At 41.1% G+C, this 25,699-nt stretch overlaps 1 protein-coding gene across 1 annotated transcript in view; it reads right to left on the bottom strand.

Annotated features, from left to right (window-relative positions):
- Positions 1–1,196: 1,196 nt before the first annotated feature.
- The window catches only part of HADHA (hydroxyacyl-CoA dehydrogenase trifunctional multienzyme complex subunit alpha), a 176,508-nt gene continuing 152,005 nt past the window's right edge, over positions 1,197–25,699 (bottom strand). The window contains exons 18-20 of the mRNA XM_033937944.1: positions 25,195–25,309; positions 7,808–7,953; positions 1,197–1,734 (exon numbers count right to left, since the gene is read on the bottom strand). Of these exons, the coding sequence (XP_033793835.1) occupies positions 1,586–1,734; positions 7,808–7,953; positions 25,195–25,309 (410 nt within the window). The 3' untranslated portion in view covers positions 1,197–1,585. The remainder of the gene's footprint in view (positions 1,735–7,807; positions 7,954–25,194; positions 25,310–25,699) is intronic.

Below are 25,699 nucleotides of genomic sequence, written 5' to 3'. Positions count from 1 at the left end.
GTGGGTATTTTCTGCAATATACAACTAAAAAGCACTAATGTGGCCAATGGCAGCACCACTCAAACAGTTTTCTAAAATTCCATCACAGCTCATGAAAAATATGGCTTTTTATTTGTAGAAAAGCTAAATTTAGCTATCCAGAAAATGGGTACATTTGGAACAGGACAAGGGAGGCAATATGGTCAGCAGTGAAATTCAGCTGCTTAACATATAACTTATATTCCAACAGGTAAGTAACACTATCCATATAAGTTACACATGTAAACGAGCAGTTGTGCTGAATACTGACCTCTCAGTTTATGGATTATGGTTTATTTAATGTACCACCTTTCCTCAAATATATAACGGTGTAAAAATCCACAAAAAACCAATTAGGTTAAAAATACATAAAAGAAGCACCATTCATTAAAGTAGTCATCTTAAATTACTGTATTCATGTCCATAGTACAAATGTTCTTTTTCTAGCTGTGTTCAGTTCCGGAATAAGGCTTGTGCTCCCAGAGCAGAACTCAAATGTTGCCCAGAAGTCAAGAAGCAAGCTACAGTAGGACAACTCTGCCCTGCAATGGCAAAAGGAAGCAAGTGCTTCAGTAAAAATAGACACTTGCCTCCTTTTGCTATTGTAAGCCAGTCAGCACTGAATAGAGTGCTAAATATTTAAGTAAAATTATTAGATATTACAAATCAGGCAAAATATAAAAATGTAACTGTACAAGGCACTGACCAATAATCTCATCCTGGCAGTATCCTAAATTTGGATCATGTTATGGTTTCACAGGGCCTCCCTTTTTCAGTTTTTAAATCATTTAACTTTTCTTAAATATAATCTCAAAATGTAAAAAAAAACATATTTGCAAATTATAGATAGGAAAGATTTGTAATGTTGCATTTTTTTTGTATTTCTTATTTGCACATTAATGTAAACATTCTTATTTAACATTTTGCCTGTAATGGCACAGTCTCTTACAATGTAGCTACAGAGAAGCAGATGGACACTCTTACACAGCAAATGCAAGTCTGGGTAAGAAGGTACAGAGGACAAACACAATAAAACAAAGAAAGAACATTTTAAAACTTCTGACAATGTTCAGGATCAGTCTTACTTGTGCCTAACTATTAGTGTCACATCTTAGTGTGGATCACAGGTGTGAAAGAGGGCTTGACAGAATTAAAAAAAATGGCAAAGAAGAGCAGACTACCTCAAAACAATTTAGTTTATTGTTATAAATGTTGAAAAATGTTCTGAAATGCTGAATTGCACTGATCTCACCCCAGGTATGCTTGATTTTCGTACGATGGGTTGTGAACCAGAACACACTAAATACCCTTCAGTTTTCCATTTTTACAACATCGAGTGTAAAATTACACAGTACATTAAAGCTTTAAGGGCCGGGAGATCCATACCTTAGTCATCTCATCAGCTAAGGCACAGACAAGCTAGAAGTCTTATCACTGTTTCAAGACTCATACCCAAATCACTACACTTGAGACGGCTTATGTGTAGATTAATTTCTCTAGAGCTCAACCTACTGCCTCCTTGGCCCTGTCTATGCTTAGTTTATCTTGGGGACAACTGAGCAGTGAACTAGTTGCTGTGGAATTTCTTGCCAGAGCTCTTGGCGTAGTCTATCAGCATCTGACAAGGTGTGTACTGGCTTCCATAGACTTCCTCATACTTCCGCATTTTGTCCACCAGCTGCTTGGCTCCATATGAGTCCGTGTACCTGAATGGACCTGTTATAAGAATGGGAAATAAAGCAAGAGAGAAAAATTTTCAAAATCAAGTTCTTAAAAGCTTAAGGGGTTGTTTGGAATAATCCTGTAAATTTTTATGATTTCTCAGGACAAATGTTTCTGATGCTAAAAACTTGATTCAATTGCCAAAACAAACCTACTATATGTTTTTTTCTCATGCAAGTTCTCTTAATTCTCAGGATCTTATCAAACATGACCCCATTTTCCATTTAATTCTATATCCTCACACAGAACAGCAGTTTTATCACATTGGAGGGAAACCTCCTCAATCTTATAAAAATAAAATCAGTAACTAGTTCTACATTAGAATTCATGGTAGATGACACTTCAAAAACTGTAGCTATTTTTGCTGATTTATTGATTAGGGGTCACTGCAATTGTAGTATAGGGGTATCCCTACATTAAAGAAGTGGCATTGCTAGGCTACTAACTCAAACCACAAATTAAAGTCAGACTTACAAAACTAATAAAGCCAAAATATAGTGGCAGATAAAGGCCAAATGGCCCATTCAGTCTGCCTTTCCGCAGTAACCATTATCTCTTCCTCTAAGAGATCCCACGTGCCTATCCCATACTTTCTTTAATTCAGACACAATCTCTGTCTCCACTATCTCTTCCGGGAGACTGTTGCATGCATCTACCTCCCTTTCTGTAAAAAAGTATTTCCTTAGATTACTCCTGAGCCTTTCATCTCTTATCTTCATCCTATGCCCTCTCATCCCAGAGCTTCCTTTCAAATGAAACTTGACTCCAGCACATATATGCCACATAGGTATTTAAATGTCTTATCATATCTCCCCTCTCCCGCCTTTCCTCCAAAGTATACATATTAAAATCTGTCCCCATACCCCTTGTGATGAAGACCACACACCATTTTAGTAGCCTTCCTCTGGACTGACTCCATTCTTTCTATATCTTTTTGAAGATGTGGTCTCCAGAATTATACAGGGGCATCAATAACTCCTTTTCCCTACTGGCCATACCTCTTCCTATGCACCCTAGCATCCATCTAGCTTTCGCCGTCACTTTTTCAACATGTTTGGCCACCTTAAGATCATTACATACAATCACACCCAAGTCCTGCTCTTCAGTCGTGCACATAAGTTCTTCACCCCCTAAACTGTACTGTTCCTTTCGGTTTTTACAGTCCAAATGCATAACCTTTTATTTCTTAGCATTAAATTTTACCTGACAAATTTCAGACCATTCTTCAAGCTTAGCTAGGTTTTTCTTCATGTTATTCACACCATCTGGGATGTCTACTCTATTGCAGACTTTCGTATCATCCGCAAAAAGGTCCTTCAGCAACATTGCTTATAAAAATGTTAAAAAGAACAAGTCCAAAAACAGAACCTTGAAGCACACCACTGGTAACATCTCCTTCTTCAGAGTGATCTCCATTAACCACTACCCTCTGTCATCTTCCACTCAACAATCCAGCCTGTCACTTTGGGGCTCATCCCGAGGACAGTTTATTTATTAGATGTCTGTGTGGAATACTGTCAAAAGCTTTGCTAAAATCTAAATACACCACATCTAGTGCACTCCCTCTAACCAATTCTCTGGTCACCCAGTCAAAGAAATTGATCAGATTTGTCTGACAAGACCTTTGTATATGAAATCATCTAAATGATGTTCAAGTAGAAAAACAAATTATGCATTTCTGAATTTTATTTACTACATTTTACATGAGGCCACACAGTTTATGTCTGCCATCATTTTTTTTCTATAATAGTACATAGGGGTAGCAGAGGGTATGGATGGGCAGACTGGATAGGTTATATGGTATTTATCTGGCTTCAATTTTCTGTTTCTATGAGTGTTTACAGAGCTTAACCGCCTTAGGCGAATCTCATCCTAAAGTCAGTTAATAAACCACAATAAATAAAATACAGAAATAAATTTATAGACTAAAAGGAAATGGAACTGAGGAAATAGGAAAGGGGCAGGCAGGCTAGAGACAACAGCAACAAAAGCAGCAGGGTTGAATTAGGGATAAAATGTTTGGTTTTCTTTCCTGCTCCAGGATCTTCCCTCTTTTCCCTGCAGAATACCTTGAAGGGAGTTTCTGGAATATAACACATCTGCCGCTCTGGAGTCTGAAAAGAAATACTAGAACTACATTCCAGACTGTTCCTCAGAAATTAAGCCCTGGGCGTTTATAGTGAAATGACTAAATCCAAATATTTTGTTTAGAGTCATCTCCATTTCAAAATTTCAGGTAGACAACTCACTGAAAAAGTAAGCAGAGGGAGACTGCCAGGTACTTGTGACCTGGATTGGCCACAGTTGGAAACAGAACACTGGGCTACATGGACCACTGGTTTGACCCAGTATGGCTGTTCTTGTGTTACATTCTTATGAGACAAGATTTAGACCTCATATACAATATATACTCAAATATAAACTGAGATTTTTGGGCCAAAAAAATGGCCCAAAAATGAGGGACGGGGGAGTGTTTCTGTTAATATTTGAGTCCACAATCAATGACCATCAACCCAACCCAAAGATTGGTGGTGCTGCTGTCCACCCCCTGATGCTTGGTGTTTCTGTCCTCCAAGTTTCAAGTTTCAAGTTTATTAGCATTTTTTGAATCGCCTATCGAAATATCTAGGCGATGTACACTCTAAAAGCCACAGATAGTGGTATCACATATATATCCACAAACCTCCCTCCCCCAAATGACCAACACTACCATCCTCAACAAACACAACTGTCCCCCAATGAAAGGTGCTACTTTTCTCCACAAACTTATGTCCCCCAATGATCAGCGCTAGTGTCCTCACCCAGCCCAGCTTACCATTCCAGTGCTAGAAGAAGCTGACATCAATGTTCTAGGCTAGTGCGGGGCCTTGAGCTTCTGCGTATGCTCAAGGCCTACTGGCTCCCACCCTCTCCAGGATTCTCTCCATCAGGGGAGAAGGGTTTGTGTGTTGAAAAATCATGATGGTCATCGGGAGAGAGGATTGGGTTTGTGGAGAGTTGAGTTTGAGAAGGCCAATGAGAATGTGAAACAGCATTATGTAGAAGAATCTTCCATACTGCACAGTGTATAGCGAGCTATCTTGACATTATTACTCTATCTCCTTCCAGTAAGGTTCATTTAGGATGCCCATTTGGCATAATCCTAGAAAGTTGCAGACCTTATGTGATCTTCTGCATTGTCCTTCTTTTCATCATTGCTAAGCACCCTCTGTGCTGGTACCTTGCTTCTTTGGGTTCCGTTATTGATTCTGCACCTACAAAGTGGCAGTTTCCTGCATTCATCACTCTCTTTGTGAAGTGCTGTTTCTTTTATGTTGCTCTCAAATCTACCCTTTAGTCACTTTTCACGGTCCCTTGTTTTACATCTTCCTTTGCACTGAGACAGGCTTTGGGGTATTTGAATCTATATTTTAGGGTATATGATTTTTACATACGTAGCCCTTTCAGGACCAAGGGACATATTTGTCCCATAACTTTAAAATCCTATAAATTTTGATTGGGATAGTCTACAGTTCTAAATTTGATATGTACGGATTCCATATGATACTGCCTTTATGTAAACAAACTGGTTCCGACATTCATTCATTAGCGTCGTTGCCAGATTGACGAGAAGATTCACTTGCCACACTGTCCATAAGCCAGAAGTGTGATTTTTTTTAAAAAAAATAATGATATTTCACAAAAAAAAAATCAATTTTTTGGCATCTGCAAGCCCTTTTTACCATAAAAATGTCGTCAAAACCACAAAAATTGGCCTACGATCCTTATGGTCCTGAAAGGGTTAAGTTAACTACCTCATACTCTAATGGAGGAAGAGTGTTAATCTTATAAGCCATTATGCTTTCTATGCTATTACATTTTAAAAATAAAATCAGGGTGCTGCTATATTGACCATCAACTCAGACAGGAGCTTAAGCAAAAAGTGAGATTAAAAGATGCATGCATAAATTTAAATATCATGCATAAACTCAATTTCCAAATTTCTATAATACCCAATTTTCAAAAGTAATTTATGCCTTCAACACTTAGTTGTCAAGAATACATCATGAATGCATTTCTTTCCTGCTGAGTGTGCACACTGTGTGCAGCCTTTGCTCTCTTCCATGCCATCCCAATTTGATTCTTTATCTTCCCTTACCTGTCTCTCTCTACATGTCCCTTTACCTCTTTCTACACTCATATCCCCCCTTTCTCCGTTCCTCAATCACTGGTCTTCCCTCTCAGCCTTTTAGTCTCCTATACTCACCCCTTTCCTTTCCATGACAGTACTCTTTCTCCTCCTAGCCCAGTGGCAGCCCAGTATTGGAGATTACTCATGCTACACAGGAGTCAAGAGCGGGGCAGGTTTGTATTCGACTGGCAGGACAGTGAGGTCACACCATGATCACTCGAATTTCTAATCTCATTTTATATTCAAGTCAACCTTTTCTACCACCAATTCCAAGACGCTGTCCCTTCTCACTGCACCATAAGCCTAGAGCAGGCTGCCAGAGTCAATATGTCATGCTCCGTCTCTAGCAGTATTTAAATCCAAGCTAAAAGCCCACTTTTTTGAAGCTGCTTTCAACTCTCAACTCCCACTCACCATCAGATATCTATACCAAGTTTTCTCAAGTTTATTAGGATTTTATATACCACCTATCAAAGTTATCTAAGCCAGTGGTTCCCAACCCTGTCCTGGAGGACCACCAGACCAATCGGATTTTCAGGCTAGCCCTAATGACTATGCATGAGAGAGATTTGCATATAATGGAAGTGATAGGCATGCAAATCTGCTCCATGCATATTCATTAGAGCTAGCCTGAAAACCCGATTAGCCTGGTGGTCCTCCAGGACAGGGTTGGGAACCACTGATTTAAGCGGTTTTACAATCAGGTACTCAAGCATTTTCTCTATCTATCCTGGTGGGCTCATAATCTATCTAATGTACCTGGGGCTATGGAGGATTAAGTGACTTGCCCAGGGTCACAAGGAGCAGCACAGGGTTTGAACCCACAACCCCAGGATGCTGAGGCTGTAGCTTCAACCACCGCGCCACACACTCTTCCATTGTATCATTCCTTCTGCTTGAAACTCCCTAATCCTGAGATGTCCTGTCCAAATTAGATTGTTCTGAGCAGGGACCATCTATTGAACATTAAATGTACAATGCTGTGTACACCTTTCAGCGCTATAAAATGATAAATAGCAGTCGTAGTAGAGCTGTAGCACTAGCAGAAAAGGAATTTCATCTATGAAGGACTTGACCTTTGGTCAGAGTTCTCAACTGTTCCTGTGAAACAAGAACTGCACAGATATCTCGGTGGTTGCTGCAGCAGAACTGTGCTTGGCATGCTCAGCTGGGGCCACCATGCTCACTCACATTTGTGTTAATATTGAGGAACACACCACAAATGTAAAACACTTACAAAAGCAGTACAGTACAGAAGCCGTCAGTGTCGACTGCTTAAAAGCAATATAAATGCAGTCAGCAGAGAAACAAGAGGAAAGAAAACAGTATTGAATAAACCATAAATTTACTGTTCCTGGCAAACAAAGAAGTGACAGAAAGTGCCTCAGAGATGCTTACCAGAAGGGCTTCTGTTTCCCTGTCCTTCTTAAATTGTTTTCTGCCTTTGTTAAATTAGCAAATGAACACTGTTGAATGGGCACAAGGGTAGGATAGACTTCTACTTCCTTTGTGGCTTTCCCACCATCAAGATAAGCCCTTAATTTCTAGAGCTCAATTGAAACTCAGTTCTCCAAACTGGAGACAGCCACACAAGAATAGAAGAACTGTATATTCAGCCTGTCACCATCCACTGGAAACGGAGAATAATTGTAGAGCTTGGACTGCACGATGCCCTTTCTAGGGCAAAACTTGCAAGCTACTGTTCTGTTCCTATCTTCTGGTAGATTGACACAACCCATTAATTCTGGACTGGTTTGGTGGGAAAAAATAAGAAATAGTAATTTTGAAAATTATCCTATGAAATACATACTGACTGAAACAAGTAAATGCAGAAAATTTTGACAAAGCTGTATTTAGGATAAATAAGCAGAAGCAATATAGTTTTAGTATGCTTACCTCCAAGACATGGTGGGAATCCAAGACCAAACACGGCCCCAATGTCCCCTTCCACTGGATTACTGAGGATGTCCTCCTGAAGACACAATACTGCCTCATTTACAAATCGTGTTACCAGGCGCAGTTGGATATCCTCATCTGTGGAGCTGAACACACACGTATATACTCAGCCTCAGCATGGTATTTTAAACAATACAGATTTCCTTTTCTACCCTTGCAAAGGTTATGCAAGAAATAATAGTGAATAAGCCTGTGAATTCCAGGTTCACTCAGATAACAGTGACAGGCAATCAAGATTCATATGATATGCTGACAGGTTTCAACTGTCACAGCAAGCCTGAAGAGCATTATTATAAATGAATAAAAGCAGGACTGGTGCTTCATATTTTCATGTAGAAAATGTGGCTTAACAGGAAATACTGATTCATGCACTTAATCATTTGGACTACTGTAATTCTTTGTATAATAGTTTACATTTGTATACACTTAAATTACAAATGGAACAGAAAACTGCAGTTAGATGTCTTCATAATTCCAGATCAAATAAGCATGTTACTTCACCGCTTATGGTCCACCATTGGTTTTTAGTGTTGGCATTTATAGTCTGAAGTGTTGGTCAGCTAGCTTCCCTATTCACTGGTTTTTTTTATTCCACAAACCTCACTGCAGCTTTTTTGATCCTTTGCTGCTTGATGTACCTCAATTTGAATCCATACATGACTTAGCCTTGCACATTTCCCTGGACATAGTAACATAGTAGATGACGGCAGATAAAGACCCGAATGGTCCATTCAGTCTGCCCAACCTGATTCAATTTAAATTTTTTAATTTTTTTCTTCTCAGCTATTTCTGGACAAGAATCCAAACCTTTATCCTGTACTGTGCTTGGGTTCCAACTGCCGAAATCTCTGTTAAGACTTACTCCAGCCCATCTACACCCACCCAGCCATTGAAGCCCTCCCCAGCCCATCCTCCACCAAACAGCCATATACAGACATAAACCGTTCAAGTCTGCCCAATACTGGCCTTAGTTCAATATTTAATCTTATTTTCTGATTCTAGACCCTTTGTGTCCATCCCACCCTTCTTTGAACTCAGTCACAGTTTTACTCTCCACCACCTTTCTCGGGAGCGCATTCCAGGCATCCACCACCCTCTCCGTAAAGTAGAATTTCCTAACATTGCTCTTGAATCTACCACCCCTCAACCTCAAATTATGTCCTCTGGCTTTACCATTTTCCTTTCTCTGAAAAATATTTTGTTCTACGTTAATACCCTTCAAGTATTTGAACGTCTGAATCATATCTCCCCTGTCTCCCCTTTCCTCTAGGGTATACATATTCAGGGCTTCCAGTCTCTCCATCTCTTTTGATGACTGATGGGATTCAGGGGGCTTTAGGGGGTAGGTAGGGAAGCTCGGTTTCCGAGGTGCCAATTTTTGCGAATGTTTTGCTTGTCTTGCAAAACATTCGCAAACCGGTGCACTCGAAAACCGAGGTTTGACTGCAAGTGTGTTTATATGTGTGTGTGTGTATATATGTATATATGTGTATGTGTGTATATATGTATATATGTGTATGTGTATATATATATATATATATATATTTTAAATATATATATATATATATATTACATTACATTACATTAGGGATTTCTATTCCGCCATTACCTTGCAGTTCAAGGCGGATTACAAAAGAATTATCCAAGATGTATTACAAGAACTTACAAAAAAAAAAAAATTTGGTCATTTTCAAAGAGAATAAGAAATGGGTAAGGTTATTTGTTTGGGGTAGTTGGCTTTAGTGAGAGGTGGAGTTTGAGACTTGCGGTATGATTTCTTTTTTCAGAGTTTTCTTGAAGAGTATGGTCTTTATTTCTTTTCTAAAAGTCTTGTAGTGGAGGGATGCCGTCAGTAGATTGGCGATTTGGTTGTCTAGTTTGACTGCTTGAGTGGCCAGGAGGCCATCATAGTTTTTCCATTTGACCTCCTTAATTGGGGGGTATGAGAATGGGGTGTGAGTTTTCCTATGTCTGGTTGCGGTGTTGTGGATGAGGCGGATATTCAGGTAGTTTGGACTGTCTCCGTATAAAGTCTTAAATAGTAGGCAGTAGAATTTAAATTGTATATGTATATGTGTGTGTATATATATATATCTATATATATCTATATACATACACATACACACACACACAGTGGTACCTTGGTTTGTGAGCAAAATTCGTTCCAGAAGCATGCTCGTAATCCAAAGCACTCGTATGTCAAAGCACATGTCCCCATAGAAAATAATTGAAACTCGGATGATTCATTCCACATCTCAAAAACTGGTACGGATAGTAAGTAGACGCTTGCCAAGGCGCAGAAGAGGGAGGGTTAAGTGACTTTGCCCAGAGTCACAAGGAGCTGCAGAGGAAATTAAACCCAATTCCTTAGCTAAAAGGAGCCGGAACAAACGAGACCGACTACTGTACCTCCCTCATCGCCCGACTCACTTCCTTCACTTCTAGCTTCTCTAGCGTCAGGAGCTCCACTGTGTGTGGCATGGTGGAGTGCCAGCACCACTGCCACCTGCAGTTCAGGAATTAGCAGTCCTCCGTGAAGCATCACCCACAAGCCGGCTGCCAGCGTCTCCGCCTCTAACCACCACAGGTCCTCCAGCGGAGTCCTTTATTGTCAGCGGTAGCCTTTTCAGCAACCCAACACCCGCCTGAGTTCAGGAAAGCGCAGGATTGCCCTGTTTATGGTGCAACAGCAGCAGCCCTGAGCTCTCTTTTGGTTGCCAGTGCCCCGCAGTTGGGTAGGAAGCGGCTGAATAGGTGCACGCGCAGCTGGCAGGACAGGCATCCATGCGACCGCCCTGGCGTTCTCAGACTCTGGCAATGTTTAAGGTGGTGCCGGTGTCTTCGCATTTTGTTACAGCTTGGCAGCAGCTTCCAGTGACCTCGCGTGGACAGCTAGTAGCTCGACAGCCCTCACTGAGGGGGAGCTGGCCGTGTGGGCACCTGCAGCATGCTCTGACCTGGCCCTTCATTTTCTGGTGACAGCAGTGGTTCGGGACGGCCTTGCCTCCATCCCTTCCTCCCTGCGCTCTCCACTCCCCCCCCCTATGTGCCATTTGGGTGCTTCTGGAGTTGTGCCGAGCCCTGTCCACAGCAGTCTTTGTCTTATGTGCCCTGCAGTTTCTACCGGTGCCGCCACTGCATACACAGAGAAGAAATATAGACACATGAAAAAGTGCTCGTTTACCGAGGCAACACTTGGTTTGTGAGTCAAAGTTCGCTGGAGTGTTTTGCTTGTCTTGCAAAACACTTGCAAAACGATGTTTGACTGATTAATATATATATATATATATATATATATATATATATAGTCTTGTCCAGCCCATGGTTAACTCTGTAAAATGTAAGTGCATCCTAGTTCAGCACTTGCTTGGTGACTTTTAAGAATTTAGAAGTTATGCAGACTTTCCCTTGGCGGTGTCTGAGGTTTGGTAGTTTAGTCTGGGTCTTCGTGCAACCCTGAAGGGATGTAAAGGTCTGGCTTGAGGAGAAAGTTCGTTTACAGTCAGCTTTACAGGGACTGGAATGTAGATGGGTCCCAAAGTTATTATTGCTGGCACTGAAGGAGCATAGGAAAAAGATTACCATCCTCCAGCTCTGTAAAAAAAGTGCTTACATAGGAACATAAGAAGTGCCTTTGCTAGGTCAGAGGTCCATCGTGCCCAGCAGTCCGCTCATGCGGTGGCCCAACAGGTCCAGGACTTGTGTAGTAATCCTCTATCTATACCCCCTCTATCCCCTTTTCCTTCAGAAAATTGTCCAATCCCTTCTTAAACCCTAATATCGTAATCTGTCCTATCACGCCCTCTGGAAACGCATTCCAGGTGTCTACCACCCGTTGGGTGAAGAAAAACTTCCTAGCATTGGTTTTGAATCTGTTCCCTTTCAACTTTTCCGAATGCCCTCTCGTTCTTGTAGTTTTCGAAAGTTTGAAGAATCTATCCCTCTCCACTCTCTCTATGCCCTTCATGATCTTGTAAGTCTCTATCATGTCCCTTCTAATTCTCCTCTTCTCCAGGGAAAAGAGCCCCAGTTTCTCCAATCTCTCAGCATACAAAAGGTTCTCCATACCTTTTATTAAACGCATCGCTCTCCTCTGAACCCTCTCGAGTATCGCCATATCCTTCTTAAGGTATTGCGACCAATATTGGACCCAGTACGCTAGATGTGGACGCACCATCGCCTGATACAACGGCAGGATAACTTCTTTCGTTCTGGTTGTAATACCCCTCTTTATTATACCTAGCATTCTATTCGCTCTCCTAGTGGCCGCTGCGCACTGTGCCGTCGGCTTCATTGTTTTGTTCACCATTACTCCCAAGTCCCTTTCTTGGCTACTCTCACTCAATAACATCCCTCCCATCGTATAGCTGTACTTCGGGTTTCTGCTTCCTACATGCAATACTTTACATTTCTCTACATTGAACTTCATCTGCAATCTCATCGCCCACTCCCCTAATTTGTTCAGGTCCCTTTGTAATTCTTCGCAGTCCTCTTTAGTTCGAGCACCACTAAATTGTTTGGTGTCGTCTGCGAATTTTATTATTTTGCACTTCGTCCCTGTTTCTAGATCATTTATAAATATATTGAATAGCAGCGTTCCGAGCACTAACCCCTGCAGAACACCACTCGTGACTCTCCTCCAGTCTGAGTAGTGGCCCTTCACTCCTACCCTCTGCTTCCTACCCGCCAACCAAATCCTGATCCATCTATGTACGTCTCCTTCCACGCCATGGTTCTTCAGTTTCTGAAGTAGGCGTTCATGGGGTACCTTGTCAAAGGCTTTTTGGAAATCTAAATATATGATGTCTATGGGGTCCCCTTTGTCCATCCTTTTGTTAATTCCTTCGAAGAAGTGCAATAAGTTCGTTAGGCACAATCTCCCCTTGCAGAAGCCTTGTTATCAGTAGTTTATTTCTTTCAAAATGCTCATCGGTGCTGTTTTTTATCAGCGCTTCCACCATTTTGCCCAGAACCGAGGTCAGACTCACCAGTCTGTAGTTCACCGGGTCACCTCTTGAACCCTTTTTAAAGATGGGCATAACATTGGCTATCTTCCAATCCTCCGGGATCATGCCTGTTTTCAGGGATAGATTGCAAACTTGCTGTAGTAGTTCCACTATTTCCTCCTTTAATTCTTTCAGAACCCTTGGGTGGATTCCGTCCGGGTTCGGCGATTTGTCAGTTTTAATTTTTCTATCTGCCTGTGTACGTCTTCAATGCTTATTTCCATGGATGTTAATTTTTCTGCTTGGTCTCCTTTGAAGATTTTTTCAGGTTCCGGTATGTTGGATGTGTCCTTTTTTGTAAATACAGACGAAAAGAACATGTTTAGTCTTTCCGCCACTTCTTTCTCCTCCTTCACCACTCCCTTCCTGTCTCCGTCATCCAGCGGTCCCACCTCTTCTCTAGCCGGCTGCTTCCCTTTAACATATCTGAAGAATGGTTTGAAATTTCGTGCTTCCCTGGCTAGCCTCTCTTCATATTCTCTTTTGGCTTTTCTAACCACAAGGTACCAGATGACTGGAAATTGGCGAATGTCACACCTATCTTCAAGAAGGGATTGAGGGGTGACCCCGGGAACTACAGGCCGGTGAGCCTGACTTCAATTATAGGGAAGATGGTGGAAGCTATGATCAAGGACAGTATTTGCGAGCACATCGAGGGAAATGGCCTACTGAGAACAAGCCAGCATGGATTCTGTAAGGGAAGGTCATGCTTAACGAACCTTCTGTACTTCTTTGAGGGAATAAGCAGTCGGGTGGACAATGGGGAACCTATAGACATCATTTACCTCGATTTTCAAAAGGCTTTCGACAAGGTGCCACATGAAAGGCTACTTAGGAAGCTGTGGAACCACGGGGTGGGAGGGGATGTGCACAGATGGATCGAGCACTGGTTGTCAGGTAGACTGCAGAGGGTCGGAGTAAAGGGACAATATTCTGACTGGCGGGGAGTCACGAGCGGTGTGCCACAGGGATCGGTGCTGGGGCCGTTACTCTTCAACATATTTATCAATGACCTGGAAAAGGAGGCAAAGTGCGAGGTTATAAAATTTGCAGACGATACTAAACTGTGCGGCAGAGTTAGGTCCAGGGAGGAGTGTGAGGACCTACAAAGGGACCTGGACAAACTGGAAGACTGGGCAAACAAATGGCAAATGCGCTTTAACGTGGAAAAATGCAAGGTCATGCATATAGGGAAAAAGAACCCATTGTTCAACTACAAACTGGGGGGGGCATTGTTGGGAGACAGCAGTCTTGAGAGAGACTTGGGTGTGATGGTGGATGAATCACTGAAGCCATCTGCACAATGCGCAGCAGCCTCGAAAAAAGCCAACAGGATGCTGGGCATCATAAAGAGGGGCATAACAACCAGGACACGGGAAGTCATCATGCCATTGTATCGAGCGATGGTGCGTCCACATCTGGAATACTGCGTTCAATATTGGTCGCCGTACCTCAAGAAGGACATGGCAGTACTTGAGAGAATCCAAAGGAGAGCAACGAAACTGGTAAGAGGGCTGGAACACTGCCCATATGCTGAGAGGTTGGATAGGCTGGGGCTCTTCTCTCTGGAAAAAAGGAGGCTCAGGGGAGATATGATAGAGACCTTCAAGATCATGAGGGGCATAAAGAGGGTGGATAGGGACAGATTCTTCAGGCTGAAGGGGACAACAGGTACGAGGGGGCATTCGGAGAAACTGAAGGGAGATAGGTTCAAAACAAATGCAAGGAAGTTTTTTTTCACGCAAAGGGTCGTGGACACTTGGAATGCGCTACCGGAGGAAGTGATCAGGCAGAGTACGGTACAGGGATTCAAACAGGGATTGGACGAATTCCTGAGGGATAAAGGGATCGTGGGATACTGAGGGAGGAGCTGGGATGTAACACAAGTATAGAAAGCTAACCAGGTAATAAGTATAGAAACCCAACCAAGTCGTGCATGCGCAAGACCAGAGGGTTAGGACTTCGATGGGAAGATAGGACTTCAATGAGAAACCAAGGTGGCAAGGGAGCCCCTTCTGGTGATTCAGACAGGTCGTGACCTGTTTGGGCCGCCGCGGGAGCGGACTGCCGGGCAGGATGGACCTATGGTCTGACCCGGCGGAGGCACTGCTTATGTTCTTATGGTACAAATATAAAGAAGGACTAACAAATATATCCTCAAGATAGAACTCAATCTCTTCAGCTCTCAGATGCCTGCGTTAGCTAAATCATAGTGTATAAGCCAACTATAGCAGACCAATTGGTATCTTTCATTGAGCTATGAAGAGTTTTTTCATGGATAACTTAAATGTTTACAAGTTTTTCAGTTTTTTTAATTGTGCAAGTAAAATATCAAGCTTCTTGTTAAGAGTGCATTGAATAGTCAAACAAAAACCGGCACTTAGCTTTTAAGTGATGACTCCGGTATACTCCGTTAGTAATCCCCCAACGGGCCCCGTTTCACCCAAAAAAAGGGCTTCATCAGGGGTCGGATTACTGATCTATAAGACATGAAAATGAACAGTTAAAATATAACTTTCTATCTAGACGATAACTTAAAAATAAGCTAAAAAGCTGTCGGGTACTTACCGAGCAGTTTAAGCTCGTTCCTTTAGATTGTAAAAATGGCGAATGCAATGATACAACGCCACGCATGCGCTTTATATCTCATACTTTTCTGCGCATGTGTAGAACAATACAGCCTGACTCAGTTCAGTTTGTACTTATCTATTAGAGGACTTTTTCCATTTGACAATTAGTGTGTTTCACTGCGTTGATATGGCAGCTGAGGGGTGGAAAAGCGTTTTTAGCTTTACTACAGAACGAGTGGGAAGAATTCTAGATGTACCCACACAGTTTGACTCGATTCAATCAACTGATAATGAGACCTCAATGTGGGCGAATATAAGTAAAAATTTCAAATCGATGATAGGGATGGAGATTAACAGCCACATCCTCATAGAATATTGCAAAAAAGAACGAATACCCAGGGGATTACGTGTCAATAAGGCTCCTCAAATTTTTAAAGAGGATAGCCAGTTTCTTGATACTTGGAATAAAATTCTAAACAAATGCTCTTTAGACTTGATGTTATTGATCATAGAAAACAGCAATAAGATCATTAACCAACAAAAAGAACAATTAGATAAAGACATTAACGATTTAAAAACTAAATTAACAGAGAATGACTTCAGTAAAAATTTACAAGATCTCAATGAAAGTATGGATAAGTTTAAAGAAGGGTTAAAGAAAAATAAATTAAAAAAATTCAAAAGAGACGAACAGGACTATTTAAACAACAAAGTGTATCCCTGGATGTCTTCAACCGACCAGACAGATAACCATATAGATAAAGGTTCAAATTCTGATATTTCGTCTTTTTCCTCTTCAAGTAGTGGTAAAAGTGGAGGTAATAACCCTTATTTTTTACGGGGAGGTCAAAACAGCCGCAGAGGCAGAATGAGAGGAAACAGAACGATACAACGATCCAGACCTACAACTCGTTCTCAAACTCGCAAAAATCAGTGGTAGTGAATCTATCAAATAGAACACTCAGTGAAGTTGAACAGAAAGTATTATCATTGGGACTTTCTTTTGTGCCTTCAACTAGGTTTGATGAATTTCAGTTTCAGATTGATTTTGAAAAGTTCATAAGAAAACTCCACTTGAAAACATTTTTTGGTGAAAACGAGTCCAGGAATGACCGCACCATTGTGTTCCCAAAATCGAGTTGGTGTCCACCGACTCCCCTTGATACGACCATATACGCCTTCAAGAAATGCGTCTTACAGGACATTAAAAAATGGCAACAAACAGATACGAGATCATTCAACAATTTGAACAAAGAGGAAAGATCGGCTATTGAAGACTTAAAGAATGACACCACTATAGTTATAAAAAAAGCTGATAAAGGTGGTGCAATCATAGTTTTGGAGACTGAGAATTATCATAACGAAAATTTGAGACAATTAAAGATCACAGATACATATGAGAAACTTACCTTAGATCCCTCTAAACGTTTACAACGACAGATTCTAAGATTAACCAATCAAGGAAGACAAGAGGGATTCTTGACTGTTAAAGACCATAAATTTTTAAATAAACATGCTCCTACAGTTCCAGTATTCTACACTCTTCCAAAGATTCACAAAGACCAAAGTAATCCTCCAGGAAGACCCATCATGTCCTCGAAAGGATCCTTACTAGAACCATTATCCAAATTCGTTGATGAATTTTTAAAGTATGAAGTAATGAAAACAGATGCATATATTCAAGATTCAAGAGACATCATGACTAAACTTATGGACAACAAAATAAAAGATTTTCCTTATTTGCTAGTCACCCTAGATGTGACAGCTTTATACACATCCATCCCCCAGGATGAGGCCCTGTTGATTATCAGAAAAATTTTGGAAGCCAGAGAAAGACCTCATATGATTCCAACTTCCTTTCTATTGCAATTAGCTAGAATTGCTATGAAAGAGAATTTTTTCACCTATGACAATACGTATTATAAACAACTGAAAGGAGTAGCAATGGGAGCTGTGTTTGCGCCTTCCATTGCAAACTTGTATATGGCTGATTTTGAAAATAATTGGATTAAACATTCTCCATTTGAATCTCTAATACAATGCTGGTATCGTTATATTGACGATATCCTGGTATTGTGGAAGGGCACTGAAGAAGATTTGAATAATTTTATGGGTTGGCTAAATAGTTGTGATATGAATTTATCCTTCACAATGAATTTTTCTAAAGAACAATTAGTGTTTCTGGACTTATTAATCATTCAGCAAAATGGGTATTTTGATTTCGAGGTACACACCAAACCCACTGATCGAAATACAATATTGAATTTCAAAAGCTGTCATCCTCTAAGTTTGAGGAAAAATCTACCTTTCTCCCAGTTTTTAAGAATAAAGAGAAACTGTTCATCTGATAAAACGTTTAAAAAACACGCAAAAGTTTTATGTAAAAAGCTTGAGGAGAGAGGATATCCACAAGATGTGGTGAAGAAAGCATTTAAAAGGTCAAAATATTATCAAAGGGATTGGTTATTACAAAAAAAGCAGAAAGAAAATGATACCTCTGACAAATTTACTTGTACTCTTCGTTATTCTACCCATGGGAATGATATAGCCAATATTCTTCGAAACAATTGGAAAATTGTTCAAACTAACCCATTGTTTCAAGAACAAGATCTTCTAATAGCATTTGCAAGAGGTAGTAATTTTAAAGATCTTTTATCACCAGCAGTGACTACAAGTACTACAAAATCGTTGAGAATCTTACCGGAAGGGTTTTATAAATGTGGACGTTGCAGTATTTGCCATTTGACAATCACACAAAAAACTTTTAAAAATCCTCAAACGGGCAAAGAATATAAGATCAAACATTTTCTAACTTGTGATTCAAACTATATAATCTATATTATCATATGCCCATGCAATTTGTTATACGTAGGAATGTCAACTCGCCCTTTTAAGATTAGAATCTCAGAACACAAATCCAGCCTGAAATGTCAAAAACTAAACGCCCCCTTGGTAGAACATTGTAATTCAAAATCACATAACTTTTCTGACCTTCGCTTCTTCTGTATTGACAAAGAAGAAATGAATCCAAGAGGGGGTGACAGAAAAAGAAAACTTTTGCAACGGGAATCTCGATGGATTTTCCGTCTTAATACGTTGAAACCTCAGGGTTTAAATTCCACCATAGAATGGAGTTCTTTCTTTTAGTTTTCCTTGATTTAGTAGTATATTCTTTGAACTGAGTCAGGCTGTATTGTTCTACACATGCGCAGAAAAGTATGAGATATAAAGCGCATGCGTGGCGTTGTATCATTGCATTCGCCATTTTTACAATCTAAAGGAACGAGCTTAAACTGCTCGGTAAGTACCCGACAGCTTTTTAGCTTATTTTTAAGTTATCGTCTAGATAGAAAGTTATATTTTAACTGTTCATTTTCATGTCTTATAGATCAGTAATCCGACCCCTGATGAAGCCCTTTTTTTGGGTGAAACGGGGCCCGTTGGGGGATTACTAACGGAGTATACCGGAGTCATCACTTAAAAGCTAAGTGCCGGTTTTTGTTTGACTATTCAATGCACTCTTAACAAGAAGCTTGATATTTTACTTGCACAATTAAAAAAACTGAAAAACTTGTAAACATTTAAGTTATCCATGAAAAAACTCTTCATAGCTCAATGAAAGATACCAATTGGTCTGCTATAGTTGGCTTATACACTATGATTTAGCTAACGCAGGCATCTGAGAGCTGAAGAGATTGAGTTCTATCTTGAGGATATATTTGTTAGTCCTTCTTTATATTTGTACTTATCTATTAGAGGACTTTTTCCATTTGACAATTAGTATGTTCTTATGGTGACATTCTTTTTGATACTTCCTGTGCTCTTTCCAGTTCTCCTCAGTTTTGTCCTTTTTCCATTTCCTGAATGAATTCTTCTTATCACCTATCGCTTTCTTCACTTCTTTAGTTATCCATGCCGGGTCTTTTGTTCGGCTCTTTTTGCACCCTTTTCTGAATCTGGGGATATACCGATTTTGCGCTTCGCTCACCGTGTCCTTGAATAAAGACCAGGCTTGCTCTACAGTCTGCCGTTTCTTTGAGGTGTTCCTAAGTTTCTTCCTTACTATTACTCTCATCGCTTCGTAGTTTCCTTTCTTGAAGTTAAAAGTTGTCGCTATGGTTCTTTTTCCCTTCGGTATTCCTACTTCAACTTTGAACTTGATCATATTATGATCGCTGTTTTCCAACGGTCCCACTACTTCACTTCCTTAGCAAGTCCTCTTAGCCCATTTAGGATTAGATCCAAAGTGGCATTCCCTCTTGTTGGTTCTCTGACAAGCTGCTCCATGAAGCAATCCTGTATAGCCTCCAGGAATCCGGTCTCCCTAGCGCATTTTGAGCTTCCAAGACTCCAGTCTATCCCGGGATAGTTGAAGTCTCCTATAATAATCGTGTTATCGCTTTTGCATTCTCGCTTCATCTCGCTTCCATTTCTTCAATAGCTTCGGTTTGCCCAGGTGGATGATAGTACAGGCCCATCTTTATCTCGGGCCCTTTCCTTCCCGGTATTTTAACCCATAGCAATTTCAATTTGCTGGTCGTCGCTACTGTGTCCACTCTGGTCGAGTGTATGCTTTCTTTTATGTATAGGGCTATTCCTCCTCCTTTCTGACCTGACCTAGCGATAGAGTTTGTACTCCGGCAGTGCTGTGTCTCATTTGTTTTCTTCATTCCACCATGTTTCGGAGACCCCCAATGATGTATATGTTCTCAGTTTGGGCCATGACTTCCAATTCCCCCATTTTGTTCCTTAGGCTCCTTGCATTAGTATATTTGCAGTTTAAGTCCTGGCATTCTTTTGTCTTCATTTCCTTTCCCTGTGCTTCGATCTTTATTTTATTCCCTTGTGCTACAATCCTCTTATCCTCCTCTTCTGGGTTAGCCAACTCTTGTGTTTTGCCCGTTGTTTCTTCCCAGCATTTTTCCCCCTTAGTTTCTTTGCGGGATACCTTCTTCCGAATCGTCGACACTTGGTCGACTGTCGGCTTTCCCCTTCTTCTTAGTTTAAAGCCAGTTCTATTCCTCTCCTGACGTTCTTTGCTAGAAGTCTAGTTCCCGCCACGTTCAGGTTAAGTCCATCTCTCCTGAAGAGCTTGCTCTTGCCCCAAAACATTGTCCAATTCCTCACGAAGTGGAACCCCTCTTCCTCACACTATCTCCTCATCCATGCATTTATTGATTGCAGTTCTGTCTGCCTTTTCACATCTGCCCTCGGTACTAGTTGGATCTCTGAGAACGCTATCTTTGAGTCCTCATCTTCAACTTCCTTCCCAGAATCTTGAACTGTTCTATAAGTGCACTTCTTCTGTAGTCTCTCCTGCTGACATCATTTGTCCCGATGTGGATCATTACTGTAGTCTCTTCCGTCTCTGCTCCTTCCAGGATCTTTCCAGTTTTTTCTTCCAAATCTTTATTCATTTTAATACATACATCAAGTGTACATTAATTACAAACTATCATAATACATTATCACTTGAAAATTTCATCACAATATGTATCTAAAAGCTATATATCCCACCCCCCTCCCAAAACCATACCCAAATAATAAAATTCATATTATTACATTCTTTATTAATTCATATCCCTTATGTAATAACTTACTAATTAATTTTCATTTTATACTGTCAATATGTCATCTATACTCCCTTATATATTAAAATATTCATATGTTAAATGCTCAGAGAGTAAATCTTATTTTATAATCATTTAATAACCATAAAATCTCTGCATCCTATATTATCAATATCTACTTTTGTACCCAAAAACTCCATTAGTGTATTGCTTTTAATATTCTATCACATATCATTGTCCCATCAAAAGTAATCTATCCAGTTTTCTTCCAAAAGCCGTCTTCCATGTTCATTCTCTTCTTTTCTTCTAAATTCTGCTCTTCGTTGTTGATTTCCTTCAAACGTATGCCAACTTTCAAAGAGCAGGTCGTATCATACAGACTCACACTCTTTCTATATTTCAGTTTGCCATATTCACCAATCTTACTCAACAACATTTAGATTTCTTTAATTCCCATTGCCTTTCTTCATTAAGAGCTGCATGTACCATTTTCATTTTATATCTCAGTTTCACTCCTTATAGCACACAGCGCCCCCTTCTCTTTCAGGCAAAACCACCATGTTATTGCAATCCTTAGAATGTCAAGTTTTTTTTGTTTTTTTTTTTAAACTCATTTGAAACTGTTAACTGAAGTTCTGAATCTTCTATCAAATCTTTTTCTTCTCTTCAGCATCTTTAAAAAAAATAAAATACCAGTATTCTTCAAATAAAATATGTTCAACAGATAACATATATCATTTACTTTCATTTCCTTTTATGTGTTCATTGGCACTTCACATTTTTCTATAAATTCTTTTAATTTACTGGTCTCTTCAAAACTATAAGTTTTATTTTCATACGTAACCTTCATGACTGCTGGGTATATTAACCCATATCTCGCACCCAGAGCTCTCAACTGCGGGCGCATTTCCAGCAACATCTTCCTTTTTTGAGCTGTCACTCTTGCAAAATCAGGCACTATTGATATTTTTGAGTCCTGACATTTTATATCTTTATTCTCCTTAGCCAACGCTAATATCTCAGCTACTTGCTGATATCTGAGCAACTTTATAATCATTGGCCTTGGTCCTTTTTGTGCAGTTAGTCTTTGTGTTGGGATCCTATATGCACGTTCCACTTCCAACTGAAATTTGCTTTTAATCGGTAGAATCTTCATTAAAAAGTTAGTCATGAACGTGACTGAATCATTTTTTCTACCCCTTCAGGTAGACCAAGAACCCTCAAATTGCACCCCCTCTCGCGGTTGGACAAATCTTCAAAATCTCTTTTTAATATTTCAATTTCTTTCTGAGCCTTTTTAAACTGCCCTGATTCCATTTCCATTTTTCCACCTTTTTCTCTAGAGTATTCATTTTCAAATCCACTATATCCATTCTGCTTTTTAACCCTGCTATCACATCTCTAACTTCTTTTATATTTTTTGAATTCTCTAACACAATTTCTTGTACTTTTTGAATTTCCCGCAAAAGATCTCTGTTATCTACCTCCTCCACAGGCAACGGAACTGATTGAGGGGAAGTCACTTCCAGCTTTGACCTTTTACCTCCGCTTGATCCGTTTGCCATCACACTTTTGTTTCCTTTACCCGAACACGATGCCATTTTAACAATCGTAATGCTCCTTTTCTTTTAAATTCTCTTTATTTTTTTCCCCTTAAAAATTCAGTAAACTGCCTGCTTTCACGGAGCCGATCTCCTACGCGACCATCTCTCAGCGCGTCGAAGCCACGCCCCCGATCTTTCTAATTTTGTCGACGATGTCCTTTGTTCTCGCTCCTGGGAGACAGGTCACTAGTCGATCCTCTCCCACCTATGTGGCTGTCTACATTCCTTAGGATTGAGTCTCCCACTAGGTTTGCAGACTTTCCCTTCTTCAATTTTTGCTTCGGTCGCAGGTCTATGTCCTCGGAGTGCTTCACTGCTTCTTCTTCTTCTTCTATGTCCTTGGTATACTTCGCTGCTTCCTCTTCTGGGCATTGACTAGCCTTTTCCTTCCCTTCCTGCGGTTTTCCTCTGTGAGAGTCTTCTTTGGAGTTATCTTTCTCTTGTTCTCCCTTCTATGTTGGTGTAACTTCATCTGTCCTCTGAAGTTCGTTCTCTTCCTCCTGTAGGCTTCCTCAATGAATTCCTTGAGTTACTTAACTTCTTCCTCAATGTGTCTCTCTCTCATGGAGTCTTCAGTTGTCCTGATTAGGTCCTCTGTGATGTAAAGTCCTTCCAGTTTCTGTATCTTGTCCTTCAGTCGCTTGACTTCCTTCTTCAAGCTTTCCAGCTCCTGACACTGACTGCATAAATATGACTGTCTCCCTGAAGGGAGGTAGTCATACATATGACAGATCGTGCAGAACAGTTGAAAGCTCATCTTCTGAATTCCCTCTACTTCCATTGCTCTCCGCCTTTTTGGAGTACTCTCTTATTTCCCTGGTTCCTTTGTACTTGTGTGAGTGTGTGCATTCTTCTGTGCCTGCTGCTTGCTACTTCCTTATTTCCTTGTTATATGTTTCGCCCTCTATCCACCCCTAATGTGTCGCGTTTATCTAGTGTTGAGTAATGTTGTGGTGTTCTGTGCTGGCTGGTGTTCCTACGTTAGGTTAGTAGTTTACTTGTGTCCTGCTGTTGTTACATATGTAAGTGCCTTCTGTGTCTGCTTTGTTTTTGCTTTTATGTTCTTATTGGTTATTAAGCTGTGTTAATTGTTGGCTTCCTTACCTTGTCCTTCCTTGGTGTACTGACTCTGCCCTTCTTGAGGTCCTTCACAAAAGCGCTGTACACCGAACGACTGTGCGCCATTGACTCCTCTCCTTTTATGGGGGAGTTTGGCTGTGGTGTGCCGCTGATGTCGGAGGGGTGGCCGGAGTTATCTCTCACCTCTGCCCCTCTCTGTATGTCCTGCCTTACACTCTCTCCACTTTTTCCTCCGCTCACCGCTTGCTCCTGAATCTGCCCAGCCGCCTCCCGACTCTCTTCGGCTGCCTCTCAAGCTGTTCGCAGTGGTCTCCGCGCCGTTGGCTCCTCCCCTTTTATGGGGGAGTTCGGCTGTGTGTGCCACTGACGTCGGAGGGGTGGGCGGAGTTATCTCTCACCTCTGCCCCTCTCTATGTCCTGCCTTCCGCTCTCTCCGCTTTTTCCTGAGATAAGGCCTGTGGGAGCCTCTGCTGTTGATGTCAATGAAGATAATTCATCTTCCCCGGCAGGCTAAAACAGGACCTTGAGGGCAGGTAGCAGAATCTGCATCAGTTAGCACCTGCTACTCCTTCAATAATGCAGGACTGTCTGTCAGATTCCTCCGTGTCGTGGAGTGAGAGCAGCAGTCCCGAAAATGAAGACCTGGCTCTACCTAAGCACTCTGCCACCATCACCAAAACTGGGCATGGGAGGGCAGCTGCTCTTCTGAGACATGTCAGTAACTTCTTTCAAGCAGTAATACACACACCACTTCCTGACACCTTCTTCTTCAGTGGCGCCGCTAAATTTGAGAGGGAAAGAGAGTCGCTGCTGTTTGTAAAGTACAGCTCGGTGTCCAAGACGGCGCTACCAAAAATTGAAGAGCATTCCAGCGGTGGGAGCTTCTTTTCCTGTTGGCCTGCCAATTTTGCCGTTTCTTCTTTATTTTTTTTAAGATGGCATTGACGGTGGCAATAGACTTCCCTCCCCTTTAAGTACCGAAACAGGGCCCTGGAGGGAGGGAGCAAGTGGTGCAGAGTGCGGCTGAATGGATATCTTTGATGGTGTGGCCTGAAGTGCCCCTGGGTGGAAATTGCCGTCCATTGTGGCTTTCCTGTCAGCCGCCGAAAAACTCCCTCCCAGTCCTAGCACCTACCTGCAAGAAACCAGGGTTCCAGAGAAATGAGTGTTTGTCGACGTTTAACGTTACAGGTATTTTTCTTTTTTGTTTTAAGTCCTCTCTGTTCTACATACATCACCATTCAAAAGACTGCATATTAACCAGTTTTCCAAGAGTTATTGAATTAAATAAGATGGAAGAGAATGGAGAGATAGCACCAGACTGACCAATCTGCTGTTCTGAATCATGTAAAAACTAGTTATTTTTTGTCTGGTCAATGTTAATCCTAGAAGAGGCTCAGAACTGACAATCAGGTACACACTTGACATCCAATTATCGAAGCTCTGTATTTGCACCTTTTCCCCCAAGCTACCCACCCCACATCTTAATTTACTTACACTTCAGGTTTGGCTGGCAGCTTGAACTTCTCCAAAATTTCCTCAGCACCTAAATTCACTTCCCTGTCCTTCACTCCTGCCTGGTAAACATAAAACCCTTTACCAGACTTGCGACCTAAAAGATGAAGAAGAAAATTACTACTATAGTGAAAGAAAAAAAACATATCTCCAATCATGTATGCATTTGCACATGCTTTTCCACTCACCCTGCTCACTCAATACTAGCAGTTGACTTTGAAAAGCTAGAGAATGCAACTCCATGGGGAGATAGAAGGGTACGTTTGAGAGGTGAGGAGTGGCCTAGTGGTAGAGCTGCTGCCTCTGCACCCAGAGGCTGTGGAATCAATTCTCAAGACTGTTCCTTGTGACCCTGGGCAAGTCACTTTATCCTCCATTGCCCCAGGTACAAAATAAGTACATATGTAAACCGCTTTGAGTGTGGTTGTGTAACTACAAAAAATACAAGTCCTCAATCCCCTTTATGTGGTTATGTATGTCCTACTAT

The sequence above is a fragment of the Geotrypetes seraphini genome, chromosome 3, assembly GCF_902459505.1.
Source record: "Geotrypetes seraphini chromosome 3, aGeoSer1.1, whole genome shotgun sequence".
Lineage (NCBI taxonomy): Eukaryota > Metazoa > Chordata > Amphibia > Gymnophiona > Dermophiidae > Geotrypetes > Geotrypetes seraphini.
This window is presented reverse-complemented; position numbering and strand designations above follow the sequence as displayed.